Below are 12840 nucleotides of genomic sequence, written 5' to 3' on the forward strand. Positions count from 1 at the left end.
AATGAGTCCCCTGTTGTTGAATTTTTAGTCGACTACTCTTTTGTTATTGCTTTGGTGAACATTTTCATGCACAATTTTCCCATGCTTATATTATAACTCCGGGATAGATTTCCAGAGCACCTCTTTTTAGAACATGGTCCTTAATGCTTTTATAACTAGATTTTGTTTACATTACTTCTAGAGTTGGTTTAGTGAGTTAAATGCCTTCCTGAAATAAACAAGCAAATGAATAGATGTTAAACTAGAAATTGGAGTGGCAGGGCTATATTTGTTATGCAGACATATATAATTTAAACCACTACCCGGAAGTTATTTTATTTTTAATTTTATTAATCTGTCCTCTGTTGCCTGTCTTGATGCAGGGCCTGGGCTTAGTGAACTCTGGGATATTCATCTGAAGTCTAACTTGATTATAACTTTTGGTGGCAAAACTGCCTCTTGCCATCCCTCACCGTTAAGTGTCCTTCTGCTGTAGGTATCATTGAGGCTGTGGCCAAAGACTTCTTTGACACTGATGTGACCATGGATATCCTTAACATGAGTAAGGAAGAGGAGAGGACAGGAAAGAAGGAGCATGTTGTGTTTCTGGTTGTGCAGAAGTCTCACAGAGAGATAAGAAGGGCAAAACCAAACCGGAAACAAGACAATCAGGACATCCTGAGAGACCAAGAGGTACTGGGTTTGCTATGTCTTTGCGAAGCACAGATCCTCCTAGTGGAAATACCAGTCTCCGAACAATCGATGCAACAGAACCAAATGGATCTTCTAATCGTGGATTTAAGGCAGAGCTTCTCAGCCTTAACCCTACCGACATTTTGGGCCAGATAATTCTTTGTTATGATGGGCTGTCTTGTGCTCGTCTAGTAGCATTCCTAGCTCATCTACCAGACGTGAGTAGGACCCTGCTTCCCCACTCCTTAGCTGTGGGAATTAAAAATATCTCCAGGGCAGTGGTAGGGACAAAATCATTATTGGTTGAGAATGGCTAGGTTAAGAAAACTTGGATAAGCACTGGGAGGTTTTCGGGGACAAACTTCAGCCTGGAATATTTTCACCTCTAAAAACACCAATATGAAGGCCAGACATTTGGCTTTGTGGCTTATTTTGCAATCCTTCTAAAATAAATTGACCTTTTAAGCCCTTAGCGCCCACTTCTAGAGCTGGGATCAGTTGGGAGTCTGGAGTCAATTCCTGATCCTGTGATGGCTGCCTCAATTCCAACTTGTAGAGTGAACATTTTCTACTTAGGTCCTACATATATCCACACAGCTTATGCAAGCATCCCGATGATTCTGTGTCTCCTGGAGCACCCAGTGTTTATGTCTTAGAGCATTCAAAGCCCCCCTCAAAGTGTTGGCTACAGAATCTTCAACCACAAGAAGAGAAGATGTTCCTATGTGATTTTCATGCCAGCCCTATCGTGAGGTTTGTAAGAAGTCCTTGCTGCCTTTGGCAGAGAAACAACAGGAAGATTAACTAGGTACAAATCTTAGGGATAAGAAAGTCTTGCTAAGACTGACCTTGTGTGGACTTGCTGTTCCATTGGTCCTGATTACAGCAGAATGGGGCTTGTGCACCTCTAGGCACATGACCAGTCCCATGACCAGACACACGTGCTTTTCTTTTTGTCACCTACAGGCTATGGAGGCGGCTTTCCTCAGGATGAAAGAGAAGTATTTGAGTGTCTCTGTCTGTCCTGTGAAGAAATCACACTGGGAAATTGTGAGAAGCATAGTCATGTTTGGAAAAGGTGAGTGGGCTGATTTCCTGACTGTGACTCTTGGAGCCAAGTAATGGCTTGGTGCACACAAATGGGTCAAGTCTTCCATGATTATGATGTCACTGATTTCTGCAGAGCTTGGATTTGGAGGCAGGATTTTTAACTTTAAAACATCAGACTCTAACTTGCCCTCCTTTGTCCCTTTTGTGCTGGGTGACACAGAGAGACACAGTCTCCCCGATAATCAGGGAAAGCCACTGGAGAGAAAATGGGAATCAGTCCTAGCTGGGGACTGTGTTGAAAGGAAGGAGGATGAGAACTGACATATTTTCAAAAACAATGCATTTTCTACAGCTTCTTGGGCCTTCGGGACTGGGATGCACTTCTGATCTAGAAGTCTGCAGTTAATAACCATGGTGTCCAGTAGTGCAAAGCACACAGGATCAGGAGCCAAGAAAGCAGATTTCTGGCTCCGTCCCTGAGGCGCTGTATGGCCCTGAACAAGGTCCTCCATCTTCTGCATGAAAAATGAAGGCGTCAGGCTCTGAAGGTGCCCTTGTTGACACGGAGCCCATCTCATGATCAGCACTAATGACTAAGCCAGAATGGGAGCCCCGCCCCACTGGGAGCCCGGAGCTAGAGCCCTCCCTGTCTTGCCCCGTAGGTCCTGGTGACATGCATCTGGGAGGAGGTCTGCAGGGCTCAAAAGGCTGCATTCTGAGTCCCTCAAGCCATGGCAAGCGAGTCAAACACGCAATTGACATCCTTTGTCTGGGAGATTTTCATATCAAAAAGGCTCCATTTCGAATCTCTACCCCCTGCCAAATAGGGCTGTTGGTTAAATTTTCATGTGCCACCCAAAACTGTCAGTCTAAAAAGCTCCATGGCAAATGTCCCTGACGCTGGGCCGGGCACACACGCTCTGCTCTGCTAGCTCATTGTCTGGCTGTCACCGTTTCAATGCCGGCTCTGTTTGCATGGCGAGACATACTCAATTGGCCCAGAAACTCTTCAGCGTCGGGCAGAAACTTGGCAGGGGGTAGGGGGGTACTTCTCAACCCAGTAGCAAGTTTTCTGTTTGTTTTAATTTGGAAGAATTGCTGTGGCCATCTGGAGACGCTAAGGGAGCCTGTGATAGAGAGTGGGGACTGCTCTTTGCCCATGAACGTTTAAGATGCTATCCCGAGCGAGCTCTGCTCTGTGCCAGGTTGGTGGCGTGAGCTGCCTGTGAGCAGGACTCTCTTTTTCTGCACCCAGGGCATCTCGTGAATACCTTCATGCCAGTTTATCCTGAGCAGCTCTGGATTGAACAGAAGACGTTCTGCAATGCTTTTCCTTTCCACATTGTGTTTGATGAATCAGTAAGAGGCCCCTTCCCTCTGTCGCTTGGATTAGGGATAAGCTGGGAAGGGAAGATGTTGTATGGTCTTTCATGGCTGGTGGGGACTTTCAAGTCCCTGAGGAGTCCCCAGGGTTTGGGAGACTAGGATTTAGCCTGGTGTGACAGACCATTGACTTCTTTTTCATTTTGGCATCCTCCAGAAACCAGAGTGCAGGATCTTCTCCCATACCTATGGGTTAGGGACTGCACCAAGGAGACTAGACTGGGGAGTGCATGGGGGAAAGTTTGTTATTAGAGAAAAAAGACATAACATCAAAGTTCACGACACCGAGAGATGAAAGAGCACAGTAATGACAGGGTGACATTTTAGATCAGGGTCTTTGCCGTCCTTGTAGCCATTGTGAAAGGCTCAATCCCACCAAGCTTCTCTTTCTATAGCTTGAAATCAGGGGAGAGGTCTGTGCCAACTCATGCCACAGTTTTGTGGGAGCTGTAAGGATGAGCATTAATGGAAAATGTTTGGTGTCAATTTCCTTGGCTAAAATTATGTCAACTGAATTGATTACAAGCTCATTTAAAGGGCAATGAGGCAAAATAAATTTGGTAAAAAATATCAGTTAAAATGTCTTCGGGTAGTTGCGATTTTCTTTGATATTTATTTGATCTGTTGGAATCATCAGAGACCTGTTGGAATCATCACCTCCAGTGGACTGCTGGATAAAGATTCTATGAAATTTACTCATTTGAGGGTCTTCTCTGCTTGCAAAGAATCGATCTAACTGAGGAAATCAAACACTCCTATAAGAAACAACTAGGGAATGATAAAGTAATATGCTTTGGCATTTCCCCGGTGCTATGAGGATATTATTATTGTTACTATTAATGTTTTAAATTCTGATGTATTTGAAAACTGCTTTTTCTTTTTAAGAATCACAGAAAATTTAATGATAGTGATTCTTTTTAAGAATCACAAAAAACTTAATGATAATTATTGTACAATGTTAAGTCAATTTCTGTAGCCTAACAGACAGCCCGGGGTTAGTGATGTTAAGTATTATGGGCAGCTTATGTAGACATTGGACATTTTATGTACAGGAGACCCATTTTGCCTCTTCCTTCTGTGTGTCTCCTGAAGGCAGCAGTGGAAGATATCCCCTCACGTCTGTGATGGACTCCTTCACCTGGGGCCTGGGTGTCAGATCTAAGCTACAGAATTTGCTAGTTTCTTTATTAATGAATTCTGAAGGGAGAAAAGGCAGAGAGAGTCAAAGACAGGGAGAGACAGAAAGAGACAGAAACAGAAATCCCACAGAGTTAGAGAAGAACTGTCAACCCAGTTGAGTCTTTGAACAGTCTCAACCCAGTTGAGACTTCTTGTTAGTAAGAAATATGCTTTTGAGCACCCTATACTACCCTTTCCTCTTTCAGAGATTAGCTGCAGATTTGATTTTTAAGATAATATTTATTACTTCTACGGTATCTCTTCCATTAGTGACCCCTTCTCCTCCTTAGTGAGTCAGAGAGGATACGGAGTGGTATTTCCAAGGGGAAGTGCGTGGTGCAGGTTGCTTTCTGTTTCCTGGTCTCACATCTGTCCTCTGTGGATAGCTGAGGGTCAAGCAAGCTGGAGTGAATATTCAGAAGTATGTCCCGGGACTCCAAACCCAGAAGATTCGATTAGATGAGTATTTCTCCATCATTCATCCCCAAGTTACCTTCAACATTTTCAGCATCTGCAAATTTATCAACAGTCAATTTGTCCTGAAGGCACGAAGAGAAAGGATGCCTGAGGCATGGAAAAGTCAGCCCGCACTCAAACTCCGAGGTAAGGAACTCACCCCTCCCCTCATCGCTCTCTGCCATCTGGGCCATTGCTCAGACAGGCACAAGGCAGAGTTTTCGGTTTTTTCAAAAAGTTGCATAGAAAGCGGGAGGCTGCCATGGGAGAGTTGGTGAGAAGCTTTAAAGCCCCACAGGACCCAAGCAGTGGTGCCGGGGTGGTGCATGAGGAACAGATTCAGGAAAGAATTAAGGTAGAAGTTGGCGATTGGATGTAAAGGTTGCAAAAAAGAGAGAATACTGAGGCTAATGATTAGCTTTCTTGCTTGGGTAACTGAGTGATAAAACTAGGTAACTTGGGTAACTAGCTGAACAGACATGCTGTGACCTCCTTGGGGTCAGGGACTTGGCCAGTTTGAGTCACTGCTGACTCCTTAATACCTAGAATAGTGTGCCTGGTTCATAGTAGGGGTGAGGGGCAAGGAAATAAGCAGAGGGGACTGAAGGTGAGTTCAGCTGTAACCATGTGTAAATACTGGTGAGTAGTTTAAAGAAAAAATCACTGCTGTTGGGAGTATAAATTGTCGCGATCATTTTAGAGGGCATTTTAGCAATATGCATCCAAAAACATTAAAAGTGAGCATATTGTTTGTCTCAGTAATTCAGTTCTAAGATTACATCCTTAGCAGAATAGGCATGATTATACACAATGACTTACCTTAAGCTTGGCCATTGTCATGCTGTTTATAGACTGATAAAAGGGACCTAACATAATCAGTGCTAGCTAGTTGGTTGAATAAAACATGGTATAATCAATGCAGCCTGCAAAAAAAGTATGATGCATACCTATATTTATGCTAGGGAAGGATATATCTATTATAAATTTAAAGTGCAAAATTCAGATTACAAAAAGAAGATGGCAGAAAACCCATTTTTGGTAATTACCTGAGTGGTGTGATTATGGGCAACTTTTGTTGTTTTCTTTGACTTCTTTCATTTTCTGCAATGCATGAATACTCTTTTTATAGTGAAATAATAAACGTATCTCTTTTTAAGGAAATATGCACTTGAGTGCAGGAAGCAGGGTTTCTTTGGAAATTCAGATTCCTCGTCAGCACGATGTAGGGTGCCGCTGTGGAATACTAAGAGAATACCAAGACAGAAACCTGGGGAACACCAGCATTGAAGGAATGAGCAAAAAAAGACCTTAAAGGGAAAATTGAAAGAAGTCGGGGGAATCTCAGAAACAAAGCAGTGTCAGGGAAGTCTCCGGAAGTGAGGTTACAGGGAGGGGGTTTCTGCATGACACTACCCACAGCAGGGGGGCTCAGGAGGTGAGGGAGACAGACTTGTGTTGGAGTAAGAGGGCCACGTCCCAGTAAAAAAGGGTACCCATGAGACAGGGAAGAAGAGTAAGTGGAGACAGGAAGTATGCATAGAGCCCTCAAGAAATGGGGCTGACAGGAAAGGCGTGAGACTGTGCAAGCGATGAAAGGGCATATTGTGTGGGTGGTGATCTGGTGAGCTGTGTCCCCTGTCGGCGACGTGCTCTGTTGTCGCGTTTTTCTCGGTGACGGGCAGGCCAGATGATCTGGATGGAGGCCGTGGGCTGCATGATATACATGTGCTCCCCGAAGCTTCGCAGCCTGCAGGAGCTGGAGGAACGCGGCATGCACCTCTCCGACATCGCCCCCCACGACACCACCAGGGACCTCATCCTCCTGAACCAGCAGCGACTGGCGGAGATTGAGCTGTCCAACCAGCTGGAGAGGAAGAAGGAGGAGCTGCGGATCCTCTCCAAGCACTTGGCCATAGAAAAGAAGAAAACAGAGACCCTGCTTTATGCCATGCTGCCGGAACATGTGGCCAACCAGCTGAAGGAGGGCAAGAAGGTCGCCGCAGGTAGAGCTTCCCTTCCCTGCCGGGGACCTCTGCGCGGGAGGTGGTGTGTCCCCGCTGTCAGGGCGCAGGCTCTGAATCCGCACAGATCTAGGGCTGGACTGGGGCTCTGTCCCTCGTTCGTGACATGACCTCGGGCTGGTTACATAAGCCATGTGGCCTCAGTTTGCTTCTCCCAACAGTAAGAATAATGGAAAGAACACAGTTGTGAAATACGGATTAAATAAAAATGTCCGTCAACTATGCCCACCTATATCACACTCTCTAAGACCTGAAAGTGTGGCCTGAGCCTGGCCTTGTCTGTTGGGGATCGTGAATAGAGTTGTGTGTGCTTGGACCGGGAATAACACACCCGCACCTTACATAAGTCACTGGGTGCCTGGAAGGACCAGTCTGGGAGAGCAAGCCGTTTATGGAGGAGAGAATGACGTGTTTACTCTGAACTCCCTTTCCATCTGGCACGGGTGTGTTTTCGCACCCAGACATCCGTGAAATTCAGCTACTGAATTTCAGGGGGCTACCCCGTGTTGACTCAAAAGAGTTCACGGTCTTGTGCGTTTGGCATCTATATGCAGGATCTATTCATGGGGGACAGGGTAACCAAAGGAAAGGAAACTCGTGTGGGTTAAGGAGTCCTGATTGCCCCAGGATCTGGAGTAGACATTTTCATACAGGCCATTTCATTTAATTTTCTGAACGTTTCTGTGAGGGAGGTGTTATTATCCCAACTAGCTTTGTAAATTTATGTGCACCCCGGTTTATGAGTAAACAAGCTGAAAATCAATCAGAAGTTATCTAACTCCAGAATTCATGCTCTGTCTGTTGCAAAGGTATGGAAACACAGATGCTAGGGAAGTTAATAATAAGTAGACGTCGGAGAGAAAGACACAGGGTCAGGGGCTATGAGGCTTTACATGAAGTGTCTGACACTTGAGTTAAACCTCGAGATTCTACTTCAGGAAAAAAAAAAAAAAAAGAGGGATGAGGCATTGCAGGAGAATGGGAGGACGGAGCAAAGGTGGGGCAGCACGAACACCGTCTGCAGGGGACTGTCCCTAGAACGTGGGAGGACGTGGCAGAGCCATGCCAGGTGGGGCTGGACACTTAGGGTGAGGATTCCCTGAGGTTTCTTTTTCTTAGAAGGAAAGTTTCATGATTAGTTTGATGAATATGATTCTGGCTGCAGGGTACTGAATGCACATGAGGGAGACAGACAGAAAGCCTGTCCCAGTACAGGTGAGCGATGGTAAACGCCTGAATTAAGACCCCACATATGGGAAGGGTCTCAGCAGGATTTTCATGACCAAGAAGACAGGAGAAAGGAAGAGGGAGGGGTCAGGGTTGAGTGTGAAGTTTCTGGCATAGAGACACATGATACATTTATTTTAAGGCCGAACCAGAAAGAAGAGCAGGTTTGAGGGGAGGATGGTAAGGTCGGTTTTGGAGCAGCTGAGTTTAAAAGGCCGGTGGGATACTCCATGTAGCATGACCAGTAAGTAGTTAGGAACTGTAGGGAGAACTCAATGGAAATTTCCAGGGTAAGCTATCAATCTAGAAGTTGTCGGGAATGTGGGTGGTGGTTAATCACGGGCGGTATGAGTTATAAATAAGGTCATCTGGGGCCATGAGGTGAGAAGGGAAGAGGGTTAGGCATTGAAACTTAGGGAACACTGCTTATTTGAGAAGGAAGAAAAGTCAATGGAATATATAAAACAAGATCAGAAAGGTAGGGAGAGTCTGAAGAAGAAGGGTAGACCAGAAGCCAAAGGGAAGGGAAAGTTACATGAACAGGAGATTATTACCAGAGGTATAAATAATACAGACAATACCCAGCTGTGTTCAAGGAGTCATATATTCAGTTATCTAATAAATATTTACTGAGCATCTACTATGTGCCAGGTCCCGCTCTAGGGACTGGGAATATAACAGAGACTAAAATGGTCTCTCATCTCATGGAACTTATAGTCCAATGAGGAAAACAGGCAATAAGCAAATAAACAATCCCATATAATCCCAGATGTAAGGCATATGGGCTTGGGGGCAGCAATGAGGCTAAGAGGACAGGGTCTCGGGACTGTTATTTTATTTTATTGTTTTATTTTTTATTTTATTTATTTATTTATTTATTTATTTGAGAGAGAGAGACAGTGAGAGAGAGCATGAGCTAGGAGAAGGTCAGAGAGAGAAGCAGACTCCCCGTGGAGCTGGGAGCCTGATGCGGGACTCGATCCCAGGACTCCGGGATCATGACCTGAGCCGAAGGCAGTCGTCAAACCAACTGAGCCACCCAGGCGTCCCGGGACTGTTATTTTAAATAGAGTGGTAAAGGAAGTTCTCATGAGGTGCTTACATGTGAGATGTGAGACAGAGCACCTTGGATATTTGTGAAAAGAGGGGTCAGAGAGAGAAAGCAACCAGTGCTAGGACGCCAAGCAGGAGGCACTTGAAAAACCCCAAGGAGGCCAGTGTGGCTGGAGTGGAGTAAACCAAAGAGAGCGGTGGAGATGTGAAGCCAGAGAGGTGGTGGGGACAGAGGGGGCCCCTCACTGGCCACGGTAAACATTTTCTGTTTTAGTCTCAGTGTGATGAAAGTCATGGATGTAAGGCAGAGGAGTTGGGGGTCTGACTTAAGCAGGTCCTCTAGCTGCTCTACGAAAATTAGCAGGACTGGAAGTAGCCTGACAAGTTGGGAGCACATGCTGAGGATATGGTGGCCTTCTCGCCATACAAGGAGAGCGGAACTCACCACCTCGTGGTGACCGGTCTCTGCTGTCGTGGTGGGCAGTACTCTGCCCTGCCCCGGGGTCTCTGCCTCAGCCCACTTGCCAAGGGCTTTTTGGTAAGCCAGGGCCTGCTCAACCCGTTTCTGCTCTCCCATGCCTCTCATCACACCTTACAGGGTGTTTGATGACACATATGTCTCCTCCACTGGACTGTGAGCTCCTCAAGGGCCAAGGTCCTGTCTGTTTCATGTTACGTGATTCTCCCCGTATGAAGACTGGCTCGTAGTGGGCACTTGGGGGAGGTCTGCTGGCTGAATGGCATCCGGCTCCTTCTCCCCAAGACACAGTCAGATTTGGTTCCCAAAGGACACCTGCACCTAGAATTCATAGGATTATTATTCCATATCCTGGACTGTCACTGACACCTGGTTTATGTTGCAGGGGAGTTTAAAACGTGCACGATTCTTTTCAGTGATGTGGTTACATTTACTAACATCTGTGCTGCCTGCCAACCTATCCAGATAGTGAAGATGCTGAATTCCATGTACTCCAAGTTTGACAGACTAACCAGTGTCCACGAGGTCTACAAAGTAAGTGTCTGCGAACTGTGGGGGTGTGCTACCCCCAGAAAGGGCAGGGGCTCCGGACTCAGCTTTCTGGACCCTCCCCGGTCTGCGGTTTGGTGTGGATGGGAGTGAGGTCAGCAGGTAGAGCTAAAAGGGGATTGGAGCTATTTTAGGAATTTTAGTCTTTGCAGAAATCCTTTTATGATTCTCAGCACTAAGGCATCTTTGAAGGGCACCCTGTTTTCCCAGGGAATAATTCTACCCCTTGAATTCAGCCATAAGTCCAATCTAAATAACGTATATCTAATACATAGTCATACACGAACCCAGGAGCTTCATCTTCTCTGGAACTTGTTTTTGCCAGAAGCAGAAAGGCCTTTGGGCTCTCTCATGGGTGTTTGTGGAACCATTTTTCTTCTCACGCCTTCCCTCATGCTCCTCATCCTCCTGGCAAACAAATACCAGCTTTAATGCAGTCCTTCTGTCAATGCATGGAAAATGACACAAATATTTAATCATATGTTTAATGCATTAAGGGGATGCTCTGAATGCTTCTTTTCCCCTTCCAGGTGGAAACCATAGGCGATGCCTACATGGTGGTGGGGGGCGTACCGGTGCCTGTCGGAAGCCATGCTCAAAGAGTGGCCAACTTTGCCTTGGGAATGAGAATTTCTGCAAAAGAAGTCATGAATCCTATTACCGGAGAACCCATCCAGGTAGAGATAAACTGAGTATTTTGCTGAATACGAAGCATTTCACGCACAAAAAGGTAGAATTCTGCTTATTCGTCTGTTCAGATGGTTACTGGGTATGTTACACTAGTTAAAATGGGTAATTTTTCCCACCTCTTGTCTTCTCTTGCACATGTTCTAAGTCATTGAGATAATAGTAATAGTCATCATCCCAAGTTCTCTTTAACTTCAGAGAAGGTCTTAGAGCTTGGTACTTTCATGTGATTGACCGCAAGCTTCTTTGTCTGTAATGTTGAGCTCAGCTCTCCATTTACTCTGCAGGGCTCAATCCATCTTGATAGCTGTTTTTGTTTTTTTAAATAATTCCAGGTTTTTAATTTAAGCATTCAGTTCCACAAGTGTTTCTGGTTTACTGAATAGCCTTCCCACCCCAAAGGAAACTGTGTATTCAACATGCCTTCTCGGAGGTTCAGGAGTCAGACTGAAGGGGGAAAATGCCCTCAGCAGTAGGCGGAGGCACCAGGGTGCCATGAGATATTTCGAATAGCTTTCCTCTTGCCACGTGGCCCTGAGCGAGACATCTGCTCACCTCTCTCCCAGGAACCTACTCTTCCAAGCATGGAAGTTTGTTCACACTCTAAAAGATGGATAATTTTGGAGATGAAAAGTAAGCATCCTCTTCTGTCTGCTCAGCAGATCCTAGCCGCCCTGAGATGTTTCAGAGCAGTGTTTCTGGGGTTTAAAATGTAATCCCTTCTCTCTTTCTGGCAGTCAGATCTTCAAGATAAGCTACCCAGCCAACTCAGAGTAAATAAAGACAACTAGAAGATAGAATACAATTTTTCTCAATTACAGCCCCTCCATAGGAGATTCTGAAGCCGCATTCCACTCACCCTCATGATGAGTCCAACATTGGGAAATGCTGCATGTTCTGGTGGTCGTGCCCACTGTAGCCTTCTGAGCAAAAGCTGGCTTTAGGTGGTTGCAGGAAGGACACATCCACAGTACTTGGCCCATGTAAACACACAGATACATCTGTGGAAAAAAAGCCCCAGTAAAAAATCAAGATGGGAGGGAATGAGGGAACGAGATAAGAAGGTCAGATAAGAGATCCGAGTTTGGCTTAAAGGGCTGTAAATAAAGCCACTGAATTATTGAAAATATACTGCTGTGTAAATAGAGTGTGTGTATAGATGTGCGTGTGTGCATGTGTGCGTGTGTGTGTGTGTGTGTGGGTATGTGTGTGAGAAAGCTGCAGAGATGACAGTAATGCTACACCACTAAAAATGAAATTAAACAATGCATTCCTGGAAACTTTCCTGGTGGATTTACCAAGAAGAAAACAGGAAAAGATGTTATCAAGTTTAAGATAAGAAGAGGGACCTGGTTAGGCACATCATTGACTCTCCATCAGAAACAACATACCATGTGGGTTTATTTAAGGAAGTAGGGAAAAGGACTTGAAACATTTTGTGCCACCAATTCAATAATTTTTAAATTAGGACTCTTCGAGATCTTCTATTATTTCACTCATATAGCCTTCAGTATACGTGAGGTCGTACTCTGCATGAGGCGGAGGTACTCGGTGTTGGACAGGCTCCTTTTCTTGTAGGAACAGGCAAATTCACCTTTGGAAAAAGAAAGAAGAGAGTGGTCACCCCTGCAGGGAGGGCTGGAGCTTCACTGGAAAGGGGCACAAGATAATCTTGCGAGGTCATGAAAGTAGGCTGTGTTTGATTTTCGGTGGGGGCTGCAGGGCCCTATGCTCTTGTCAAAACTCCCGGAGCTAACAACTTGAGATCTTTTTTGTTTGTTTGTTTTATATAAATTATACCTCAATTTCAAAAGAAAAGCAGGAGTATTCGATGTTCTTGCTTCAGTGAGGTTTTCTCTGTGCAGATCAGAGTGGGCATCCACACGGGACCGGTCTTGGCAGGGGTGGTGGGAGACAAGATGCCACGGTACTGCTTGTTTGGTGACACCGTGAACACAGCTTCTAGGATGGAAAGTCACGGGCTCCCGGACAAAGTGCACCTCAGCCCCACTGCCTACAGGTAGCCCTTTGTGCATTCATGCCTTCCTTTGACTTACCCTAATTCCAGAACACAGAGAGTGCCTA

General features: G+C 45.6%; 1 protein-coding gene across 1 annotated transcript in view; it reads left to right on the plus strand.

The window, feature by feature from the left end:
• LOC309848644 (guanylate cyclase soluble subunit beta-2-like) overlaps positions 1-12840 on the plus strand; it is a 44100-nt gene that overhangs the window by 17333 nt on the left and 13927 nt on the right. Inside the window, exons 5-12 of the mRNA XM_082700534.1 lie at positions 476-672; positions 1639-1750; positions 2978-3081; positions 4671-4887; positions 6423-6743; positions 9905-10053; positions 10599-10745; positions 12621-12775. Of these exons, the coding sequence (XP_082556660.1) occupies positions 476-672; positions 1639-1750; positions 2978-3081; positions 4671-4887; positions 6423-6743; positions 9905-10053; positions 10599-10745; positions 12621-12775 (1402 nt within the window). The remainder of the gene's footprint in view (positions 1-475; positions 673-1638; positions 1751-2977; positions 3082-4670; positions 4888-6422; positions 6744-9904; positions 10054-10598; positions 10746-12620; positions 12776-12840) is intronic.

The sequence above is a fragment of the Mustela nivalis genome, assembly GCF_964662115.1.
Source record: "Mustela nivalis genome assembly, chromosome: 15".
Lineage (NCBI taxonomy): Eukaryota > Metazoa > Chordata > Mammalia > Carnivora > Mustelidae > Mustela > Mustela nivalis.